This window comes from Callithrix jacchus, chromosome 7 (assembly GCF_049354715.1).
Source record: "Callithrix jacchus isolate 240 chromosome 7, calJac240_pri, whole genome shotgun sequence".
Taxonomy (NCBI): Eukaryota; Metazoa; Chordata; class Mammalia; order Primates; family Cebidae; genus Callithrix; species Callithrix jacchus.
The window spans coordinates 107,295,444-107,321,706 of NC_133508.1; the positions used below are offsets into that span (position 1 = coordinate 107,295,444).

The window sequence follows — 26,263 nt, forward strand, 5'->3', positions numbered from 1 at the left end:
ATAGTGATCTAATTGTGTCAGATGGGACATAGCATCAACAAAAAATATATTACATTATTCAGTGAAGTATTTAATTCAATTAAGGGGGAATACTTCACATTTCTTTTGCCTTTTTTATTCAATTTATAAGTCTAGGTTTAATGTTGGGGATTTTTTAAGTTGCATAGAATTTTAATTCAATGCCCTACTTTTGCTTATTTTTTATTCACATATAGCTGGTTATAAAAAAATAAAATGTTCTTAATTGGCATGATAGTCATAGCATTCTACAATTTACATTTTAATGTAATTTTTTTTTACTCCTAGCGCTTTGATGTCGAGTACTTTTAAACAAGTTTAATGATATAATTTAAAAATCAAACTTAATTTGTGATTAACATTTTAATACCAATTTAAACAACAGATCTAAGAATGCATGCATCCCAATGGACTTTGTCTAGTAGTCATATTATTCTTTCATGTTTATTTAAGAATACATTACAAATTAAGTACCCTGGGATTTATTTATATTACAGTCTACAACTTATACTTTTTTTCTGTAAATTCTAACTTTGTTAGGTTATATTTTTGTAGCTATATTTCTATATATTATCAATGTCATCCTTATTTATTTGGAAGTTTAAAGAGATTAAACTACATTTAAACAACACTTACATTAACAAAATTATCTGGTTTTTTCATTTGTTTTCCAAATAGTTACTGGAATAATAATTTTATATTTTTAATATTAAAAGGAATGTTAGAAATCATCTAGTGAAGTCCAATTCCAGTATTTGATGAGAAAAAAATGAGCCATAAGGAAGACAAAATCCTGAGAAGAATAACAATAACACAGTTGGTGGATTTGCTAAAACTGCAGATGGGCAAAAGTGTTTGAATTCGTATTCATAATTTTCAGATCTATATCACCATCATAGTTTCTTACATCCCATTAATTACAAGGGTGTGTGGGGTGGGGGTGGGGTGGATATGCCCCCCCCTTTCTTTTTTTCTCTCCCTTTTCCACTCTTCCTCTTCCTTTTACTGCTTCTCTTTCACCTTCTCTCCTCCTAGTCTCCCACCCCCACAAACACTTTCCACAGACACATAGCCACCACAATCACATAAATCATTTCATTTTTTAGAGTTGATTCTACTCAGATGCAAAACATGATTGTCAGAACAAGCCAGGCCAAGTAAATCTTTTTTGTTTCTAGTCCCCTTTTACTTAGCATACACACCTTGTGCTTACTCTATTTTAAATATAGTATAGCAAGTCCCCTGATGGTGAAATACTCTATATGGAATATCTGATATTTTCTTTCTCTAAATTTATTGCTAAGAATAGTCATTAACATGTGTTCCAAGAAGTTAGATTGATACCTTAAAATGAATTCAAGAATGGAAATAAGTAGCTGAATAGATAAAAGCCAGAATTTATAAATGTACCTAAAATAACTTAGAAAGTGGTCCCAATTTTTAATTTCTCTTCATTATAAGATATTACTCAAGAAGCATGTTTCTTAGGGTACAAAGTAAATATAAAAACCAGCCTAAAGCATTTTTTTCACTTAGGGATTAAAGAGAATTAGCTATCCTACTTTTTGATATAACACACTAACATAAAGCTAATGCTTCTTTGGGCAGCAGAGATTGTCAACACTCCATTTTTCAATATGTGACTCATAAATCTTTTGGGGTCTCCTCCCATCACCTGCATTGGTACTCAAAAGATACTCTTACTATCAACATTATTACTTATAAATATTAAAATAGGGAAGAGAACAGTGTCTAAAATAGGGAAGAGAAAGTAAAAAAGCAGCTGAGAAAACTTGATTAAATTTTTCACATTACCAATCACTTAAGTGTTTTGACCTGCTGCTATTTCAGCCATCTATAGAGTAGGTCTAAAGACAGAATATAATTCAAAATTAGTTTATAATCCAGAAGGGTGGGAAGGGGTGAGAAGTCCCACAAGGCTGAATATGAGAACACTATGCATTCTACTCTATAATAGAGTTTCTCAGCCAGCTCAACACTCACTGTATTGCATTTGGTTATACTACTGAATATAAAATGGAGTAGTTTTGTGAACATGCTTGCTGAAGTTACTTTATGTTAAATTTCTTTTTGTAAACTTCTAGGTTGAAATAAACCTAAAACGATATCCAACTCCTTACCCAGAGGATTTAAAGAATATGGTAAAATCTGTTCAAAATCTGGTGGGTAAGCCAAGCCATGGAGTGCGTGTTGAGAATTCAAATCCAACTGCTAACACGGAGCAAACTGTGAAAGAAAAATATGAACACAAGTGGCCGGTAGCCCCAAAGGAGATTACAGTGGAGGTATTTGAAGGTTATTGGTAATTGCCAGTGTGGTTTGGATTTTTTGGAATTTTAAATACTTTTTTTAATTGAATAGCTCTTCCTTGATAAGTGCATTTTTTTTCCTAAAATATAAATGATCTCTCCACTTTTTCAAACTATGAGGGTTGCATTTAATAAATCACAGAGAAATGATACCCTCATGGCCTAAAATCATTAACATAGCTCCAGAAGTTCCAATACACACAGAATGAAAAAGTTTGTCACCCAACAAGGCCTGGCCAGTGAGTGCATTATATCACATTAGTGACATTATTTTGGCTACCCCAAACTTTTATTGTATCATTCATTAAGAAAGACTAATCCAAGATTTTCTATTCTCCAAATCCCATAAAATTCCTAATTAGATCTAGAACACAGTTTTTAAAATGTTTTTATCTTTGGGTTACAACTTTTCTAGGAAACACTGATTAAAAATAAAAAGAAAATAACTTTGAAATTTAGATTTATGAAATCTAGTCATGTGAAGCTATTTCCTATATTTTAGAATGAGTTAGAAATTCATCCTTATTGATTTTGTGGTCTGAAAAGAATTCAACTACACTTATACCACCTCTACTATTTCATCAACTCTTCAGCTAATTTGGTTATCATCTTTCTATGTTCATTAGAAACATAATTGATATTAGTACATCTGTAAGTTCACATAACTACTTCTCAAAAATAAATCTAGACTGGCAAAACTCTTTTAAAAATCTGCATTTCAGAGCATCAATTTGTTGCATTTATTAAACACCAACTGTATGTGTAGCACTGTGCTAAACACTGTGAGAGAAAGAAAAGAAATATAAAATGTGTCCATAATCCCCCAATAACTTAAAGCCTAGCTAGATACACTTAAGACACATAAAACAATTAAAGAGCATATTATGTAAAATGTGATCACATGGTTGGTCAAGTGATGGAGAATATAATGCTCCAAGTTTAGTTTAGACTGTGTATTAAAGCTAGGGTGATTCTGTTAAAGTGGAAAAGGGAAGAGGGTATTCCAGGCAAAGGGAAGATCTTGAGCAAAAATAAGCATAGTGTGCACATCTGCCAGTAGAGGTACCAGCCTACCCCAGAGGAAGGGAATACAACTAGACTTCTAAGGAAAAAAAACTGAACATTCATTTTCATTGTTTTTTGCTTATAAAATCAGTATTATTAAACTTTTTCTTTCCAAAATATTATGCATATATTATAGTAAAGCAACAGACTGTTCTTTTATCTCAAAGATATTGCTGCAATATAAAGAAGAAGGAAACCAACATTCAGCAGATACACACTAAATGTATACATGTACATTTTATATTTAAATATCCTGTAATCACAATTTAACATCAGAAAAGCTAGTGGTCATGAAAGTCTGTGAACTGGATACTTTTACTATAAAATCAGATTCTAAGATGCCTTAATGCAGGGATGGGCTAGATGAGGATTTGGTCATGAATTTAATAATAAATTTTTTAAGTATCCCACAATCAGGTCAAGGGTAACAAATCCAAAATTAGATTTAATGTTTCCTTTGCAAACTTGCTTTTGTTTTTACTTTCGTGTTCCAAATTTTGATGTCACTGGCACCATTATCTTTCATTTCACTCAAGCTAGAAATTTGAGAGGTGTCCTGATTTCTTTTTCCTTCTTTCTCTCTACTTGCTGTCTCTTCCAAATAATTACCAAAGCCTGTGCATTTTCACCTAAGTGTATCATTTCTGCCTCTTCAGGCTCTCAACTCTGTCCTGCATTACTATAAAAAATACCCATTTCTTGGCTTCTCTTGTCTCCAGCCTCCTCATTGCCTTGTCAGTGATCTTTCTAAAACAGAATTCTAATCATTTCCTTGCCCTCCTTAAAAACACTACAGTGACTTCTTATTGCTAAGGCTAAGATTAAAGCTCAACTTTGAGCTTTAAAAGTTTGTCTGTGTGAATTTGCACCACCCCTTTCTTAGCTTTCTTCTACTAAGCTTTTCCTCTTCAACAGAAATTTCACTGGTAATTTCAATACTTTATCTAAAATTGAGATTCTAGATTTTCTCTTCCTAACTTTTAACCAACCTAGAGCAGGAAGGAACCGTTGCTTTCTGTATTATCCTCCTGTCTCAAATTAACTGCAAAGTGAGGGTCACCCTCTATTTTTCAGTGTCCAGATTTAATATATGAACATAACCAAGCATTTAGCTGATCGGTGCATACTAAGCATTTATAATATGTTTTGCACTTGTATTCCATTTGTGTGTGTCGTTGTTATTAGTTCACACTGCCAAGGCTGTGAAAGAGGGTATTATACACTGCATTATATATTTATTCATGTGATTAAATATAGAAAACCAAAGAAATAAAAAATAAAGGTAGGCAGGACCAGAAGTGGAAAACAGAAAAGATAAATAAGGTAAAAAGACTACAAATGCAACTAAGGGGAAAAAAGGAAAGGTAAATAAATATTTATTGCTCACTTTCATTTTGCCAACTATATGCCAGTGGTTTTAACATACATTATGTCAGGTAAAGAACAGGGCTGGCAGAGCCCTAAGAGGAAGGAGGACAGGAAGATTTCCCTTTATAATGCCTCCTGGAGTTTGCATTTGCTTTTCCCCAGATTTCTTTATATGGCTAGCACTTCCTCATCCTTCCAGTTTCAGCTTAAAAGTCACCTCAGCAGGAAGGCCCTCCCTGATCAGCCTGATCAGTTGGATCCTCTGATATTCTCTATCATGTCATATTATCACATTAAATATAATGAACGGTTATGATTACTTTGTTTCTTGACTTGACTATGAGTTTCATGAAGGCAGAGACTTCCAAAACTGTCCTGCATTTTTCCCTTTGTTAGAAGACTCAGCCCAATTCTTTTCAATTTTCCTCAATCGAGGAACATCTTTCTTCCAGTAACAGAAAATTGTCAATTACCCTCAAAATTTTCCTTAAATTACTTGTATTCATGCTAGGCCTAGACTCTCAAAAGCTCAGAAATAAGCTTGCTTTCTTTCCTTTGACTTCTACCCGTGGCTTCTTTTCTTTATGGCAGAAGCAGCCAAGATGTAGTCTGAACAGTGGAAGGGCAATTGTGTGGAAAAGAAAATTTTTACCTTTTCTTTCCCTCCCACTTCTGTCTTCTCACAAGAAAGAAAATATGGTTTAATGTGCTTACAGTGGAATCCCACTAAATTCGGTTTTCTACTAAAAGCTTCCTCTGTCTTTGCCCATAGAAATAATCCCCAAAACTTTACTCACTTTTTCCAAAGGAATTCAATTCCTCCAGCCTCTATAAAAGAATTTATAGAAACAAAATTGGTGATTGATTTCCTTTGTTGGATAGTTAACTTTGCTTTGTGAAGCCCATGTGAGAAATGAACTGATCTTAGGATAGAGAATACAGCATACACGGTATCACATAGAAGACCTGTGAGTAGCACAGATCCCAGTTCAAATCCTGTCTCTACCACTTATTAAGTTTGTGACTTAGAATTATGATTTTTTACCTCACTGAGTCTCCACTTCCTTATCTGCAGAACAAAAATGATAATAATAAATAATTTTAATGCCACATAATGATAAAAAATAAGGTTGTCTTTTAAATAATCAACAAGGATAATATAGATAGAGTGTTTAGTATAGAAGCACAGCAGCAGGTGTAATCAGTGCCATGTAATTTGTGGCTATTATCATCATTGTCATCATCATCATCATCATCACTTTGTCATAGGGTAGGAGAATCTACCTGGATCAGTGCAAATTCATCATTCTTGTCTCAATAATGTTATTCTAAGAAGAAATACAAGTTCATAATTAGCTGATAATCATCCTCTCTGCTTGGTCACTAAGGCTGTTTTCTATTCACAACAGAAATTCTTGAACAGGATCAAAAACTTGAACCTGAGTCAAACCAGAGCTACCATGCAGAGTTCCAGTCATAATTTTGGTATATAAGTTTGAAAACCTAATCAATGCCAACAAGATGACCTGAGGACTGAATGTGCAGAGCATAAGAGGAAAAAAAGAAAAACCCGTAATTATGTTAAAATCCTGTGCTTGTACAACTAGTTGGTTTGCTTTTCTGTGTTTCTATTCTATTTTTGTTTTTTTTTTGAATAAAACAAAATTCCCACTCTTGTAATTAGGTATCATAGAAATATTTTTAAATTATTATATCAACAAATAACTTACCTTTAGATTCATAGAATGTTAGTACTAGACAGGAATTGGCACTAATTCTTATTACTGATTACGTTCACTTTGATAATGATAATGCCCAGAGAAATACACTGACTTGCCCAAGGTAGCCTGACTAATAAAATATAAAAATAGAAATAGGATGGAAATATGATACCTTGTAACAGATTTTTTTGGCAAGTCAACATGTTTTATGCCTTTCATGGTACTGTTTCTCAAACTCATATCTTCTTATAAATTTTTCCAAAGGAATGTAAATGCATTTATCCTCCATTCTGTCACCCTAAAACTTTGTCGTGCATTTCTTATGCTAAATCTTTGAAATAATTTTTAAAATCAATCAAAATAAAGAAAATGTAGCCTCTGAAATAATTTTCAAAATCAATCAAAATAAAGAAAATATGGCCTTTATAAAAGAATTTATAAAAACAAAGTCAGTGGTTAATTTCTTTTTTTTTTTTATTGCATTTTAGGTTTTGGGGTACATGTGCAGAGCATGCAATACAGTTGCATAGGTACACACAGGGCAGTGTGTTTTGTTTGCTTTCTCCCCTTCACCCACATTTGGTATTTCTTGTTGGGTAGTTAGCTTTGCTCTATGAAGCCCAGGTGAGAAATGAGCTTTTCTTAGGATAGGCAATATGGCATACACAATATCCCATAGAAGACCTTTGAGTAGCAAATTTAGCCTCTTCAACTTCTGAATGTTCGATTCTACTCCTTTTCCTATTCTCTTTGCAACTTGTACCTTGTTTTAAGTTCTTCATGTGCTCACAGCTGAGCTCACCAGGAGGCAGCACAAGGTAAGGAAAGATCACTGGAATGGAGCCCAAGACAGAGTCCTTCTACAGTACTGGATCTTTATCTAATCATTTGTGTAACCTAGGCCTAAGCTGAGTCTCAGAACCCACCTCTAGAAAACAAAGGTGTTAGACTAAATGATCTTCCCATTTTCTTTTATTGAAATATTCTAATTTTTAAAAAAATTACAAGTAACAGATATAACCAGGTTTTTCAGGCAAGTATTTCCATACAAACCTAAGCCAAAAGAATCCGAAAAGACCCAACTTAAACCAAGAGTTAAAGAAATGGACATGCTTCTCTGCAATAACCAAAGACCTGAGCATGTCACTATGGGGTCCTTGGCAATATATTATATTTATAGTAAGAGTTGCTGCCTGTTCATTATACCAACTGATTAAAGACAGGACTTTTTAAATTTAGGATATTTTTGTCCTCAAGTATATTTTTTCTCTGATTTAACAAAATATTTCTAAGTATTTTGCATTAGGGCTCCAAAATCACAAGATAATAATGAATTAAAAAGCTGAAAAATTCTGCCGGGCGTGGTGGTTCAAGCCTGTAATCCCAGCACTTTGGGAAGCTGAGGCAGGTGGATCAGGAGGTCAAGAGATCGAGACCATCCTGGTCAACATGGTGAAACCCCGTCTCTACTAAAAATACAAAAAATTAGCCAGGCATGGTGGCATGTGCCTGTAATACCAGCTACTCAGGAGGCTGAGGCAAGAGAATTGCCTGAACCCAGGAGGCAGAGGTTGCGGTGAGTCGAGGTCGCGCCATTGCACTCCAGCCTGGGTAACGAGCAAAACTCCATCTAAAAAAAAAAAAGGCTGAAAAATTCTTATTTGAATTAAAATTAATCTTGGGGGAAAATAAGACATAATGGTAGCTACTATGCATAAATACATACTTATGGGCATAAATATGGCATTTTTATATCTAGAAGTAAGTGAAAATATGGTATTTTACCTTTCCCTAATGCTCTCCGCACTACCTGGTTAACTGAGAATAGTAATTTAAATGGTGGAAGTTGAAAATTCATGGGTTTTCTACATGTTTATTTGTCATTATGACAATATAATATAGTAGTGTATCTATATTGCTCATTACACTCAAATAAGAAATATAGAATGAGGATTTGGTGCCCTAGATTAGATGTGAGAAAACCAGGAACCTTTGGGAAAAGCCATGATGGAACTTGAGAAATTGAGGAGATGATCTCTTGGGAAACAGTCAAAAGTTAGGAGGAAAGTAGTGGGAAGGGCAGAATTTATAGGACCCGACAGTGAATTAATACAGCTAGAGATGACAAAAAAGAAAATCTTAACTGGGCAGTGATTTACTGTCCTCTTAAAACCCTTAAGAGAGTTCACCACTAGAACAATTACATGTATATATATTTGTGTGAATTGTACTGCTCATATATGACTTATCATAATTCAGTCTGGTGTTTTAATGAGTTATATCTCATCTCTCCAACTAGATTATAAACTCCCAGAGGGCACCGGCCGCATTTTGTCTTTCTTTGGAACCTCCACAGTTCATTGCACAGTGCCAGGCATATGAACAACATGCAAAAAATGGACTCACTTACATTAGAAAAAAACTTTTTTTAGTGCTTAACTCAGAGATACATACGGTTTATTTCTCCCAGTGCCCCACAGTGAATTGAACTCTAGAGTCACATTTTTGAATCTGAGCCATATAAAGATACTGCCGCTTCGGTTAACCATTGTTAAAATGTTTACTTTCCTTGTCCTGTATTATTATATCTCTCAGGATTCTTTTGTTCATCCAGCTAATGAATTGAGGATTGGGGAACTTCACCCTTCATTAGCTGAGACCCCTCTGTACCCACCCAAACTTGTTCTGCTAGGGAAGGACAAAAAAGGTAACATTGTGAGCCCAGTGTGAAAAATATGCTACAAATGCATGTGCATGATGAATCACCAGTTGTAAATTATGATACACCATTGTCTATACAAATATTTTACAAATTTGCATCTCTAACCTTAATCGGTATGGTTTCCATTTTTCATACTTGCTTTTCTGTGTAACTGTCAGTGTCAAAGCATTATAACATTTTCCCCTTTAAATTTCAGAATCAACTGATGAGTCTGAAGTTGACAAAACTCACTGTCTGAATAACAGTGTTTCCTCAGGCACTTACTCAGACTACTCGCCTTCCCAGGCTTCCTCAGGATCCTCTAACACCCGGGTTAAAGTGGGGTCCTTGCAGACAACAGCTAAAGATGCAGTACATAATTCTTTGTGGGGTAACAGGTGTGTTTGGAATTCCCTCCTTTTGTTCCCAAACGTTTATTTTCAGCAACTTTTTAAAAAATGGAATCTTCTTAATTTTGGAATTGTACTCAGCACACAAGTGGCATAGAAGACAGAAGGGGCAGGTAAGCAAATGTTCACCTGGGATTGCCAAGAACAGATGAATCCACCTTACAGGGTGAGGCCATTGGTTAAGGAAAACATGGTAGGAGGTAACAGGATGAGATGGTAGAACAAAACATTTAAAAAATTAAAAAATTGTGTTTGCTCACTGATACTTATTGATGAGACATGGATGTTTTACCATACAAAATGGCATTATGGATTAAAATAAAATGCCAGTAAAGCATTTATGTGCCTGATACAGAGTAAATATTCAATTAATTTTTATTGCTATCATCATCATCATCATAATTTTATCACCACCTAATCTTTCCAGAATGCCTCCTCCTTTATATTAGTCTAATTTTACAGATGAAAAAACAAAAATCACACACTGAGCACAATAAAGTGACTCAATAAGGCAGTATTTTCCCAGTTCTAATTTCATTTTATAACTTGTTGCTGTGTTTTACACTACATATAGCAAATTAAAATTGTCATATGATATAGGTAGTCAATAACTTTTACTCATATTTTGCTGATAATATTGCCACTGTTGGCAATGTCTTCTTTAGTAATTCATGAGCAACTTTTCCTATTCATTGATGCTCATAATAAAAGCCTTAACTCTTTCAGATTGTAAATTCATTATTTGCATCATTTGAGTATCTGCTAGAAATAACATGGTCAATGGTATAAACATGCCAGTGATCTAAAGTCGTAATATAACTTACATTCTACAAAAAGATATCTGAATATGCTCCCTATACAATAGCATTTAGTGTCTTCAAAACCTGACCTTCAAATAAAAATTATCTGAAGACAATTTAGCTTCATTAGATACAACAAGCATGTGTAAGAAAGGTACTCTCCACCAATAATTTGAAATGTACCAAATCAGAATCTCCAGAAATAGGTATCAGGAATTATATGATTCTAATTATCAGTCAGGTTTCAGGACCATTACTTAAGAACTACATATTTCCTTCATTCATTCTTTCAACAATTATTTATTTAATACGTACTGTGTGCCAAGTATTAGTGTAGGCCTGCAGAGAAAAATATTTCTACCATTGTGAGTTTACATTCTAGCAGAGGACACAAGACCATATACAATACGTGTAATAATAAGTAAATTATATAGTATATTACAAGGTGATTATTTCTAGGAAAAAGTAAAAGTTAAAGCCGGGTAAAGGGATGGATTTTTTAATATGAAATTATAATACTATCGTAATCATAAGTCAAGTGACAATTATTGAACAGTTAAACAAAGGATGATGGCCTTCTTTCCTATTTGTTCTCTTTCTACCAAAGACCCAACTCTTTGTCCTTTTCAATTTCTTCTTCCCATTGTGTTCACAGGATTGCACCATCTTTCCCACAACCTCTTGATGCAAAGCCATTACTCAGTCAGCGAGAGGCTGTTCCCCCAGGGAATATACCACAGCGTCCTGACCGGCTGCCAATGAGTGATGCTTTCACTGACAACTGGACTGATGGCTCACATTATGACAACACAGGGTTTGTTGCTGAGGAAGCCACCGCCGAGAATGCCAACAGTAATCCCCTCTTAAGTTCGAAATCTAGAAGCACATCTTCGCATGGACGCAGGCCTTTGATCAGGCAAGATAGGATTGTTGGTGTTCCCCTGGAACTCGAGCAGTCTACACACAGACACACACCAGAAACAGAAGTGCCTCCTTCCAATCCTTGGCAGAATTGGACCAGAACCCCTAGTCCGTTTGAAGACAGGACCGCTTTTCCTTCCAAATTAGAGACAACCCCCACTACTAGCCCATTGCCTGAGAGGAAAGAACATATAAAGGAATCTACTGAAATACCTAGTCCTTTTTCTCCAGGTGTACCATGGGAGTATCATGATTCCAATCCCAACAGGAGTCTTAGTAATGTCTTTTCTCAAATCCACTGCCGCCCGGAATCTTCTAAAGGTGTTATTTCAATTAGCAAAAGCACAGAGAGGCTTTCTCCCTTAATGAAAGATATCAAGTCCAATAAATTCAAAAAGTCACAGAGTATCGATGAGATTGACATTGGTACATACAAAGTGTATAACATACCATTAGAAAACTATGCTACTGGGAGTGATCACTTAGGAAGCCACGAACGACCAGATAAGATGCTGGGACCAGAGCATGGTATGTCCAGTATGTCTCGAAGCCAGTCAGTCCCGATGCTGGATGATGAGATGCTCACCTACGGAAGTAGTAAAGGGCCACAACAGCAAAAAGCTTCTATGACAAAAAAAGTCTATCAATTTGACCAAAGCTTCAATCCTCAAGGATCAGTGGAAGTGAAAGCCGAAAAGAGGATACCACCCCCTTTTCAACACAATCCTGAGTACATGCAACAGGCCAGCAAAAACATCGCCAAGGATTTGATCAGTCCTAGAGCTTACAGAGGATACCCACCGATGGAGCAGATATTTTCATTTTCTCAGCCATCTGTGAACGAGGATGCTGTGGTGAATGCCCAGTTCGCAAGCCAAGGGGCCAGGGCAGGCTTCCTGAGAAGGGCCGACTCCCTGGTGAGCGCCACAGAAATGGCCATGTTTAGGAGGGTCAATGAGCCTCACGAGCTGCCCCCTACTGATAGGTACGGCAGACCTCCATATAGGGGAGGGCTGGATCGCCAAAGCAGCGTTACAGTGACTGAGTCCCAGTTCCTGAAAAGGAATGGCAGGTATGAAGATGAACACCCTTCATATCAAGAAGTGAAAGCTCAGGCGGGAAGTTTTCCAGTTAAAAACCTTACCCAGAGGAGGCCATTGTCTGCAAGAAGCTACAGTACAGAGAGTTACGGTGCCTCCCAAACCAGGCCAGTTTCAGCTAGGCCTACTATGGCAGCTCTTTTGGAAAAAATACCATCTGACTATAACTTGGGTAACTATGGTGACAAGCCATCAGATAACAGTGATTTAAAGACGAGGCCTACTCCTGTGAAGGGAGAGGAGAGCTGTGGTAAAATGCCTGCAGACTGGAGACAACAGCTGCTTAGACATATAGAAGCTAGACGGTTAGACAGGGTATGTCTGGCGTTTCTCTGTAAGAATATCCCTCCTGCCTTTAGTGTTACTTTATTGGCATTTCTAAGCACATGTAGGGAAGCATGAACTACGTGAATGAATTAGATGATCAGTATTTATCTTTATATTGTGGGGGAAATGGATCATAATAGTCTTTCATGGATATGACTAAATGCTCTCTGAGAGTTCATAACCTGCAGGGGCATTATTCATCAAATCTAACCTAAATATTGTTAGTAAGAAAGAATTTGACTCCAACCGTTAGAGGGGATGGTGCTTCAACTGCTTTCTAGCCATTAAGGCAAAATGCCTCTCCTAGGACACAAAACTGTTCTCTAGTGACCTAAAGAGTATGATTTTTTTATTAAACCTATAAAAGGAATATTTCCCCCATTTCTGAATGGACTCACTTATATTAAAGTCAGGCCTAATTTGTTTATAGAATTTACACATAGTTACTGCTATGGGACTACCAGTTATTATATCTAATGAGCAATAATCTTCCCAGTAAGAAACAGAAAAATAAGCAGGGATTAAATGCTCTCCTACACATTATTTTATTTAATAAAAACCCTGGCATTTAGAATGTTGGTTTTTATACAGAAAGAACTGTTTAAATTCAAATTATACTGCAGACAACAAAAATATATGATGTCTTTATGAAGACAACAAACATACAAATTAGTGTATATATTGCATCGAAAAAGAAAATTAATTCTAATTCAGTTAAAAATTGAGTCGCAATAGGCCAGGCATGGTGGTGGTGGTGACTCATGCCTGTAATACCAACACTTTGGGAGGCTGAGGTGGGCAGATCACAAGGTCAGGAGTTCAAGACCACCCTGTCCAACATGGTGAAACCCTGTATCTACTAAAAGTACAAAAAAATTAGCCAGGTGTGGTGACACATTCCTGTATTCCCAGCTACTCAGGAGGCTGAGACAGGAGAATTACTCGAACCCGGGAGGCGGAGATTGCAGTGAGCCAAGATTGTGCCACTGCACTCCAGCCTTGGCGACAGAGTGAGGCTCCATCTCAGAAAAAAAAATAAAAATACAATTAAGCCACAAAAAAGCATGTAATATACAGGGATTGGGGACAGTAAAAAAAATCATATGAAGCATGGAATTACATTTTGTTGCTTTTCAAATCTAAGAGAAAAAGAAACCTGATATTTCATTTTCTAGAACTATTATTAATTGACCATTGCCATTCAGTATACTTTGTAGCTTTAGTGTAGAGGGCTTAATGTGCTCTGCATTGATATTAGAATCTTAAAAATCCTTTTTGTAAAAATGGGGCTTTTTGTTCTCATTTTCTAGGGTTGAATGTTCAGCGTAAATTGGGGATCTGGGTAATAATATACTACTGCAATGTCTCACTCAGTAGTTTTATTATTTTATTTGGTGTCCTGCTAAAAGCACAGGTCACTGCATTTATTGTGTATTTCTTTAATACTGAATTTTATGTTTACAGATTTACTCTTTTCAAATAGTTATATTGCTTGTAGGTCGTGTCTACATGACAAGAAAACAATTTTTTCAGGGAAAGAGTTAACTAATAAATGTGGGTGTGGGTGTCTCAATGTGGAAACTGATTCTGCCTTGCAAAATATTTCATCAGAATGTCTGTTTCAAATAGGTTTGCTCAGTCCCATTGAAGGGATCCTCATCAAAGCCTCATGACTGGCTGTCAGTGGGAGACACCTGGTCAGTTGTCACCATGCCTTACCTCAAGTATACCCTCCATGTAGACAGATAACTTGGAGGGCGAAAATATTTGGGGCCAAATAATACAGTACAGTTTGGGAACTCTGGCCTTGTGTAGACACGACCATACATAACAGGGTAAGATGAACTAGTCAAGAAAGGTTGTAAGAAGCTTTTTGGAGCATATGTACAATGACTAGCAATTTGAGGCAACAGAGGAATGAGTGAAAACAAAGAATGAAAAAGAAAAGATAAAATTCTAAGCATTTGGTACCATCACTTAGTTACAGGTGTCCAGATCACTGGTTTCTCTCCTTTGATCCCAGCTACTGAAAAGTAGGTAACTCTTCTAGATGAAGCAAGAATTTTAAGCAGGAACATCGGGTTAGGGGAGAGAGATTTCAATCAGCAAAAGTTTGGAGGCCCTGCATATCCCAGATAACAAAAAGCGAACTCGCGTATTTTTTCATTGCTGTGACGACACTTCCTTTCTTAGTTGGTCTTCTTATAGCCTCTGTTTGTGTACAGTTCCCTAGGTGTCTTTTATTTTTCAAAGCAATTTCAATGTACATTCAATAGCTTCTCACTTAATTCCAATAAATTAAATGACCTTAGACTATCGCTTTGAGCTATCAGATCCTAGAAGCTCTTTCTTTTGTTTTCTCCAAGTCACATTTCTTTCTATCTTTCAGCTGAGTTAACTGAGCTATTCAGGCTATATCTTTCATAAAACTTCCCAGCTACTCAACAAGACAAATTCAAGGTACTGAAGCACAGACATTATGTAAAACTAGTTTTGACATAGCTGTGCTGCTTAACATTCTGTCCAAAGGCAGACTGCACCATAGAAATAATGTGCTTCTTTCCAGTGAAATTTAATTGAGTCATTTGAACCCTGAAAACCAAATAGTTACACTGGAAATTACAAGATCTTTGTCCATTCCACATAAAAGACAATTGCCTAGAGACTTGGATGTTGGATAAGCTTAACAGTTCAACATAACATTGATGAAAGATCTAAGTGTTGACCTTGAAGAAGCAGCTCCAACAAGTACCCTAGATAAAAGATGCTTGTTTCGTCTTTTAGTTTAACTGTAAGGCCCATGCTTTCACTGCAGAGCCACACTGTGACAGGGAATTTGAAACATGAACCCATATGTCTGAGACTGCTTCCATTCTATAGGAGCTTAGAGAGCACTAGACTGGAGGAATTTTAAACCTCAAGGAATTTTCCAAGTGCTAGATTGAGATGTTCATGTCTTTTTCAGTTTTGGCATGGTGACAATGGAAAATCTCTGTATGAAATAATGATGAATCCGTAACAAATATGACTGGAAGAAAAGCACGCCATCAGGAGTATAATAATCTTTCAGCTTCACTCAATAAAACTTCGATGCTAAAAATCATTACTTTGATAGTAATTCCCTCAGAATAGAATAGCTGCCTGCTGTTAGTGTTCAGTGGTATTTGGTTTAACAAAAGCATACTAAGTTAACTTCTGTGATTTTTTTTTTTCCAAAATGAGAGAATTACTTAAAGGGGCCAAATGTTGTCAATTATTACATTTCCATTGTAGATTGAAAGAGGAGATTGTACTGGTGGAAACAATTTGATGACAGAGTATCTAAAATTTTACATTTAATTTTTAAGTAAAGTTTAAAGGAAAAAATTATCAGTCCCTTAAATGCAAATACCACCAAAGTGTTCTATAGGTATTGGACATATTAGATAAATAGTATTAATAAATCAATAAATTATATTTGCTTTAATATTACTATGAAATTTCTTTAGTTTAAAATATAATTTTTAAGAAACAAAAAATAGAATATTTGGATCCACATAAAATGTATTTTATTGGTTTAACTGATTTAACAAGTAAATTCAATCTAGCCTATGGTCAGCTCAAATGCCATTTTTTGACCAGCTGTTTTTCTGAGTGGCTGTAATTAAGCCTACAGACCGAGCAATATAGGGGACTGATTTTGGCTTTAACATTGCGATGCTTTACCTTAAGGCAGAATTAAAAACTAATATTTGTCTTCCATATGTGATGATCTCACAATGTGAAAGAGACCAGAGATCTGCAGCTGGTAAAATTTAAGATCTCACTGTTGAAATTTTTAAATGAACAGACTACCACAGATGAATAATACTTGTCCAAAGTCACCACTATCATGATGTGTAAGAAATAGAATTTATGATGTTGAGTTAGCAGCAGATGTAAAACAGAATGTATCTTCTTTGCTTTTTGTCTTTTCTGTAGTTTTGGATGGTACTCATTATGTGCATAACTAACACTGTTTACTGTATGCTTCTGTCTGATCAAGTGCATGTTTTTTTTAAAAAGTTACTGTTTGCCTGCTTAAAGTTAAGTGTTATAAATTTAAACATGTTCATGTAATTTATCAGTTTGTTGAGCATGTGTTCACACCCTGTCACATGATTATTTCCTCTACTCAGAATGCTGCTTACAAACACAATACAGTTAACCTTGGCATGCTGCCCTATGGAGGTATTTCAGCAATGCATGCAGGCAGAAGCATGACTTTAAACTTGCAGACTAAGTCTAAATTTGATCATCAAGAACTACCTCTTCATAAAGTAAGTATGGACTGCCCTACATGTGTCAGCATACCAAAGCAAATTAATGTTGTTTGTTCACTTAATGTGTTTAGGCTGTACATACAACCCTGCTTTCTATAGTTTCCTATGAGTCCAAAAAGCACAAGGGCAAATAATGTAGAGCCTGAATTCTTAGCCACTAAATGAATATTTGTAGCTGGACTGATCATCAGGTTCCTGCTTTTTGGATTGAGCTTTGCTTTTTGGATTGAGCAGGTACATGGCTTTTTGTGTTGCTTCAAGCTTCATTTTTCTTATCATTCATTTCCTTTTTTCCTCCTTTGTTTTTCTTTATTTTGTGTTTATATATGTTTTTTACCTTTTTGGAGATAGCTCTGTCATCTCCTGGTGATGCATTCTGAGAACAGAGGTCAAAATTATTACTGGATTTCAATAAAATTTTTGGAAAAGACACAGAATCCTAAATTAGGAAGAGAATTAAGTAGCTGGTACTTATAAATTCTTCTTCAGCCTTTTTTTTTGCAGGAAATATAACAGAAGTAAAATATGAGAAAAAAGTTTGTGACTTAGGAAACTAGGTTAATGGAAAAGTAGCAAGTTTGCATGGTATTCGATGAAAATGTAGGCACATTGAAAGGGAATATTCTGAAAGAGGAAACAATTCCATTGTTAAAAGAACATTTCTGTTTGTTTCAGACAAAACTGAGAATACATTTAAATCGATTAATGCCTTCTGCCTTAGTTACATTTTAGTTGAAACCAGTGAGTCATTTTCACAACATGCCATTGTGCCTATATATTTATATAGTCATTGGCCTGGTAAGTTTTTATGAAAAAAGCAATGCAAAGTAGGGATAACAGAATGACAGTAACTTCTAAACACTTCTTCTCTCTTAACAAAATGAATGAACATACGACTAACCCCATCAAAATGAGGGTCAGAAGACCTCAAATTCCTGTTTTATTGTTAACCTAGTTTTTGAATAACATTCCCAAACTGTAGGTAGTTTGGTTCATACTGTGAGTAGAATAACAAAATCAAGAAGACCTTTATATCCACAGCTTTTTCATCACTCACCATTACTTTTTTTAAAAAAACACTAATTGAAAACTTTTGAATGTTGTTTTCGCTGTACTCAGTCTGTACTGCAGGACCAGTGGAGTGCTGGTAACTTTCTCTCCAAGGAGAAAGACAAGGCCTTGATTTGTGGCATCTGCCAATGGCAGCAATATAAATACTCTCCCTATGGCTAATTTCAAGGTATCAACTTAATGTCACTGAACTTAGAATTGGGAAGACTCAAGTGCAGTTGACTCTCATGAGCCAGTACAAATTGGCTCCAACACACCATCAGCATGACTATTTTTACTTGAGTTTCTACTATAATCGAACCTGTTCTTCATGTCCTCTCAGATGCCCAAGGCTCACATCCTCTTCTCTAATGAAACCAGTTTTCAAAAAGACCTTGAACTTAACTGAATTAAGGAATAGATGAAATATCACAACTTTAAATAGGCATCTTTCTTATAGGGCTTGCCAATTAAATAGAAATTAATCCTTGTATTAATCTGCTTTCACACTGCTAATAAAGATATACCTGAGACTCAATAATTTATAAAGGAAAGAGGTTTAATTGACTCACAGTTCCACATGGCAGGGGAGCCCTCACAATCATGGAGGAAGGCAGAGGAGGAACAAAGTCACATCTTACATGGCAGCAAGCAAGAGAGCTTGTGGAGGGGAACTCCCATCTATAGTTTATAAAACCATCTCATGAGACTTATTCACTACTAAGAGAACAGTATGGGGGAAACTGCCCCCATGATTCAGTTATCTCCACTTGGACCCACCAGGTAGAGACAATGTGGATTATTACAAATGTGGATTATTGACACATGATTATTACAATTCAAGGTGATATTTGGGTAGGAATACAACCAAACCGTATTAAACCTTTAAACTAAAAAAATGGAATTTCAAAATTCAGTGAACAGATTAAAGAGATCTTAGTATGAAGGAAACTATTGCCTGAACCCCCCTGAAATTATATTATATGAAGATGCTCCAATTTTGCTTAATTTGTGGCCATATTTACTTATCAATCTATATTATAATATAGATATATACAGTATCTAAAAAATGGCAATACACTTGAAACAGTGTTTCCTAACATCTAAATTATTCTCCAGATGTAAATTAGGTATCACTGTGTTAGTATATTAATTTTCTGATGTCTTTGGGGTACCCTAGAGAATGGACTTACTATTACTGTGCACTCTAAGAAGAAATAATGCAGAGTTATGGTTGAGGACTTTCATCCAACCTCATTTGAGCACAGAGATGACCAAAACTAATTCTCTTTGCAAGGTACATTAATTGCAAATCAAGAATAATTTAAATATTGAAAGACTCCACCTCAAAATAAATTGTCATCAATATTTTATTATCTGCACCAAAAAAAAAGAAGAAAAATAGAGAAGGCAAGGGAGGAAAAAGATACACAGGCAGGGCAAGTACTGCATTACCCCAAAAGATTTATGATCCAAAACTTAACAGTGTAAGGTCCATAAACTTTAAGCATTTAGGCATCTGGGACAGCTTTCCCACCCCATCACCAATGCAGGAACCTTTTCAGGCACTGGATAGTTAATCAGCTGCAATAATAGCTCTGGGCTCTGCTTCGTCCCACAAATTCCAGTCTAAGCCTCTGTCCCTTCACTTTTGTGCCTAGATATGTCTCTTGGACAGAGCTTTCATTTGAACATTTGTTAAGTTTTTCTGCAACACTATAGAGTCAACTTCTCTTTAAAATGCAGTCTCTCCAATTATTCCTCCCGGGCTCCACTGACCATTGCTAACAAGTCCCATAATTGAGGTTCAGTTTCCCTGAACCCTTCTCCCCTGGAGAGGAGATAGGCAAAAATTATTTAACTTTGATTTAGAAATGCATGAACATCTATTATAACATGTTTGTCTTTCTACTTAAGATAATGAAAATTACTATCTCAGGTCCTTAAGACTACTTTGCAGCCCCGGTATACTCATTGGCCATGAGAATTGCACTAAAATACAGGGTAAGACCAATTTGTAAACACAATTTTCAGTAAATAAAATTGACAAAACAGTTTCTTCTCCTGTGGAAATTCTGGAGCTGTCTCTTTTATTCATAAAATTCCTGAATGATAATACTTACTATCTCTAGTTAGATGCTGTGGCAGATGACTCTGGGGTGTCCTAGAAAGAATGAATGAAGTTTCCTACAGAATCTAAATTAATGTTTTCACCTGTTAAAAGTTAAGCACTGGAAATGGAGTTGTAGTATCCATTTGTGCAGGTGCTGCTCTCAGAAGGAAACATGTAGGTGCTGAAATCCAGATCCTATCTCCACCCTCACTGTTTGCCAAGGCTTGCCTCTTGCAATTAGGAGAAAGAAGAAACTTTTCCTTATTTCCTGCCCTGGACCAAGGCTGTCTTTAAACAAATTTGTAATAAACTAATTAAAGGATATCATTACTTGTGAAGGAAGCTTGAAGAACTCTGCACATGATAAACTACATAGTGAATATTTATTTGAACAAAAAGGGAACACTATCCAAGGTTCTGCAATATATTTTACATATTTTTAATTTTTTCATATTTATTACATGTCAGATCAAGTATGGTACATTTTTCATGTATTAAAAGCTAAATATAGGCTTTCTATATTATAAAGAGTAAGTTACATCTCCTACTATATTTTTTTAGAACTCTTTAAGATATTAAGAAAATGTCAACAAATATAACTAAATTAGTTTAATAAATTTAATTTCCTTAATATAGTCATTTATTTAGAGGCTTATGCAAATTTCCCAGAAAATTTTCCTAATACTTAGGAACCAGAACATTTAGAACATATAAATCTTTTATTAAATTATAGAATTATTAGTATTTTCTATTTACTTATTCGTTCAGTCATCCATTTATTCATTTATCATTCATTGACTGCCTTTCCAAAAAGCATTTAAGGCAACTTTTTATGATGTTATTAATGATTCCATGTGCTTCTTTGGATGTATTTTATTAAGCTTAGTTATTATCTTGAAATTTTATGTTATCATAGAGAAATACAAATTGTAAAATGTCAGTTCAAACTACCATTTTTATTATCAAAATTAATGGTAGAATGGATAGATATTTCCACTGGGAGAAAAATAAAGACAAGGATTTATTGAGAATCTACTATGTACCTGGTGCTATGAGGTACTTTAAATATATTTTGTCTTGCAACTCATAAAACCCTCAAAGGACATATTTATGTTCATTGTATAGATAAGGAAACTGAGGCTCATGTGTCACACAAAAGAACTCACCTGTATTTTCACTGTTACACTGTTGTAACTCTGCACTCAGCATAGTAGTAGGTAGAATTTAAATCTGCTTCTGCCTAGTAACCACACACTTACTCTTTCTACTCTCTGATGATGCCTTCTCAAATGTTTGCAAAACCTAACATTTTCATAGAACATGACTCAGGTTAAAAACCTCTTTCATATGCATTATTACCTCACATTGTCTTCAAAATAATCTAGAGAAGTAGATACTATAGGATGGAGAAATGAATGCACAGATAGAATATATTAGCTAATCCAAAACATATCATGACCCCAATCATGTCCTGTATGCTATAGGTTTCTTAGCTGAGCTTAATGAATGCTAGTAATTACCTTGTTCTTTTTCAGATCCACTTGTATTTCCTGAGCACTCAGTATCACCAAGAATTATGTTTGGTAACAGTGAAAGGCTAAAGATTATGGACCCAAGAAAATAACTCATTAATCATCCAGGCTACTGCAGCCCTAGACACAAGCAGGGCTGGGTAGGAAATCATTGCCCTTTCCTAACTCCATGTCTGCAAGTGGCCGGCTGCCAATATGAATAGTGTGGTCTCTTTTATAATGGAGAAATTGATAACTTTCTCTTGTTCTTTTTAAATTCCTACCACCATAACAGTATGCCATAGCATCCACTGCTTATTGGCTTATTCAGTTAGGCATTAATATAAATTAATTATAATTTCAGATGAAGGAGGCTAAAATAGTAGAAATAAATGTATTAAATGACCTTGTCTTAGAATTTTACCTAGAAGAAATTGGTCTCACTATCTATTTTATTAAAGTTGATTAAAATTAGTTGATATTCATCCTACCAGGTTTTGAGTTAGAGAAATTTAGATGTCAATATTTGCACCTAAACTATTTTTAAATGTCTAATGTTCTTTCTTTCTGGATATATGCAGATGACTCAGTATCAGATAGTACCAACATTTGGTATGCATTTATTCACCCTAGTGCCAAGGGTTACTTATTTATTGCCACTTTTTTCTGCTGAAAGCAAAGTAAGATTTATGCTGCACCTCAGGGCAACTCATAATTTCTATTGATTCTGCTGCATTTGTTATTGGCTACCTATCCCTCAACAAAGATTCATTTACCTTTCTAATTATGAAAAAAGCTTTCAGCTTATAAATACAAATAAATTCTCATAGACAGTGTCTAAATTTACCAAAATAATAAGTCGGTACTCGTGGAATTTCATTATAATAGAATTCTGGTTTAAAAATCACTTGGGCATTCTATTATCACCTTCAGATTGAAGCCTATGAAATCGTAATCATTTGGATCTAAGCTTGGCATATTTTTACCTTTGTAATACCTCTTTTTTCCAAAAGATATGATGAAAATGAATAATATAACAATAATTTCACAGGAAATACTTTGGGGAAGATTGTCTTTAACAATTTTTACTGCAGATTTTTTTAATCTGTGGCAATGTCCTTTATGAACCAAGTGCCAATTACTTAGCAAAAGAGATCCTTATATTCTTAAGGGATATGTCCTCAGATCTTTGCAAATTGCCAAATCCTAATACCACTCTCATATAATTGTAATAATAAGTATAATTTCACAAGCATACTGTACACTCATCAATTAGCAAAGCTGCTGTACCAGCTAAGCTTATTTAACTAACTTATGTGACTACTGTCCAGACATGTTTATACACATATATATACATATGAACATACTCATATAAATGTACAGATGTATACAGATATGGAGAAAGAGGCATACATATTTATGCAAATTTATGTCACAGCAAAATTAGAAATTACTTGATCAAGTAGACCCTTGCGATCATTCATAGCAGTCAAAATTACAAATGGTAAATCCAAAAATGCCCACACTCATCTTTGAGCATAGCATCTGTTCCACTGGACTTCTACTCAGCATTATTGCATGTCTTATCAAATATAATTTCTGATTTTTCACTAAATCACACCAGACGTTTTCTGTATTATTTTGAAACCTGCAGAATTTAGAAGCTAAGGAAATAGTGTATCGTGATGATTTTCCATGTTATTGTCTTTAATTAGTTATATGTGATGAGGAAAATAAAACCCGTTCTTACTCCTTAAAGTATCCAAAGAAAATATCAAGGATGTGATACAAAAAATAATTGAATTAATAGCTTAACATCAGTTCAGTTATTTTATCTGGAATAGTAAATTTCAGCACTGATAGCTCCAGTTTTGTAACATTTTTCTATAGCTCCTTTTAGCCCTTAATAGAATTTTAACTGCTAAGCTACTCAGTTTATATACAATAGCTGTACTTCTTTGGGAAATAATGTGCACATACTGCATAATTCCATTTTCAGTCCACACCACCACCACCAACAACAAATGTCAATAAATTGTTTTTATGGTCTTTCTATTTCTGCAAACTTAAGTTATCCGTAAGTTGTCTCATGTAAGAAAAACAAAGAGGCTAGAGCCTTCTTAAAAGGAAATTGCTTTCAGGAAGTTCCTTCAATTTTGCTACCTAGTGAAAGTATCTTTTTAATGTGTCTAAATGTTTATGTTCTTTTTGGCCCCTGTGATAGAGACTTGGTGTGATTGTTAATTTTAATTTTAAAAAGAAAGACATTAGTTTATAAACTAATGAAGTACCTACACCATTATATTAGGATTTTGACCAAAAGGATTCTGCATTTTTTAATACCAAAATGAATAGTGACTAGGACCATGTCTGAACAGCCAAAGCAAGTATAGTGGAGGAAATACAGATAGATATGAGGAGGATAGGGAAAAAAGGAAACCTATGTTCAATTCTGGCCACTTCTTAAAAATCTACATTGCACAGACCTAGCCAAATGAACGTATTAATTATCCTACTTCACTAGCAAAGAAACTAAGTCAGAAAAGACAAATACAAAAAATTCAAAAAGAAAACACTGGCCAGTAATGCTTAACCTGCAGAGTTATGTTTTATTTACAGCATTTTAATATCTAGAAAAAATTGTGTATGGGCATATGCAAACATATTAATCTGAACAAGGTAAAGACTAGAAAAGCAATGCTGGAAAACAGACAGACAGCCATTGAATAGTTACCTGCTTAATTTGAAGTAACACATATTTTAAACATGTTTTCTAGATTGAACTTTTCAAATAAAGACACATCAATTTATTCCTAGCTTAGAAGCTTAAAGTCAATATCTTTTTTCTCTTTTTTTTATACTTTTTGATATAAAAAAAATTCACATAGCCAAAGAACAAGAAGAAAATTGAGTTTTCATTATATCCATTAGATCCTAGGAAGACTTCATCTAGTGTCATAATAAATCCTATTTTAGAATTTTTCCAAGAAATGCTTTAAAAAAAATGCTTGTGGTCAGAATGGAGATAAGGTGGTTCTATTATTGTTTTCTAGAGGAGAGCAAACTAAGACCACTTAATATAACAAGGTGAAACTTAGCAAACAGCCCATTTTTAACATGTTATGATGAGAACAGCCCAGTTCTCTCCCTTTCTAGGGTAGGAGGACAATTCCTTACACAAAGTACAGCTGCACACTCTCTAGCTGGTCTTTATCAGTAGGGATCCTTTAGAGCATGTGCAGAAAATGGTATAGGAAACACTGGAGTATAATAGCTCAACCACAGAAGGACTCCCCTGGAAACCAAGCAGTACTTGTATGTCCTACACACTAGGAAAGGAAGGAGCCTTTGTGAAAATATATGTAAATATACCATATACATCCCTCCACTGGAGGCTTTATGATGGTATGTGATTACTTGCTACTACTCAGGTTAGAATATGAAATCACCCAAAATATCTGATACTAGAATAATAAAGACATCCGTATTCATTAAAAATAATAAGAAAGCAAAAATAAAATACTTATGAAGAGTTTAAACTTTAGCATATAAGTGATTTATATAAATAAATGAATTTGGTAGTCAAAACAGTCATGATTTACTTACAATATGATTCTAATGGCATATTTTTAATAGCGTATTTTTATATTGCTTTAATATTTCTTTCAAAGCTGTTTGTTGACAATGCCATAGTACCATAAATTTTGCACTGTGCCAGTGTTAGCACTATTTTGGTTTACTGCAACTCATATTCTCCCAGAATCAATATAACCTTATAAAATGTATTTTAGGTTATGACTTGGAATATTAGAAGTTACAGTCTCTGTATTACATGGTTTCAATTTCTATTCTAAACGGTGAGATTATACTAAAATTGAGCAAGTTTTAAGTGCTGTGGTTTTTAACAATTGGTTAATTTTATTCTGATTATTTTTATTCAGGTACTGTAAATAATCTAAATTTTTCTTTAAAATTCAGTAAATAACTCTTAAGACGGTTATTTTAACTGCATTTTTTATTGCTTCCAAAAAGCTTTCAATTTACACTTCTTACCCAGTAAAAAGTATATAATATTTCCAGTTCAGGATGTATGTTTTTCTGCAATGAAACAAAATTAATTTTACCATGATCATTAGGGACTCTTTTCAGAAAACTATGGTAAACTTCTACTACATCACTAAAGAATGCCATACCATTTTTGCAATAGACCCCGTCCCAGCAAAGCAACATTTTAGACAATGGACAAGAAGATATATCTCCTAGTGGCCAATGGAATCCTTATCCACTTGGGAGGCGGGATGTACCTCCGGACACCATTACTAAAAAGGTAACCAATTTTTAATTGATGAGACAAACCACGAACCTTGCACAATCTACTGTAATATGTAATTGATATTTTGTGTCTTACTATCATTTCTCAGTTTGTGATAACTTTAAGGTGAATATGATCCTACTATATGTGTTTGGCTAACTGTAAGTATGTTGAAAAGAATGGAAAATGAATGCTGCCAGCTGTTCAAAGTTGGT

The 26,263-nt window shown here is 34.8% G+C and overlaps 1 protein-coding gene across 26 annotated transcripts in view; it reads left to right on the forward strand.

The window, feature by feature from the left end:
- Window positions 1-26,263, forward strand: part of LRRC7 (leucine rich repeat containing 7) — a 597,290-nt gene that overhangs the window by 497,339 nt on the left and 73,688 nt on the right. For 10 of the 26 annotated variants that reach the window (XM_078332210.1, XM_078332215.1, XM_078332225.1 and 7 more), the window contains 5 exons: window positions 2,124-2,324; window positions 9,098-9,209; window positions 9,421-9,601; window positions 11,069-12,749; window positions 25,944-26,063. In XM_078332210.1, coding sequence (XP_078188336.1) covers window positions 2,124-2,324; window positions 9,098-9,209; window positions 9,421-9,601; window positions 11,069-12,749; window positions 25,944-26,063 — 2,295 coding nt within the window. Of the gene's footprint in view, window positions 1-2,123; window positions 2,325-9,097; window positions 9,210-9,420; window positions 9,602-11,068; window positions 12,750-16,918; window positions 17,060-25,943; window positions 26,064-26,263 lie in introns of all 26 variants that reach the window. The other 16 variants (XM_035251839.3, XM_035251845.3, XM_035251840.3 and 13 more) reach the window with 3 other exon arrangements.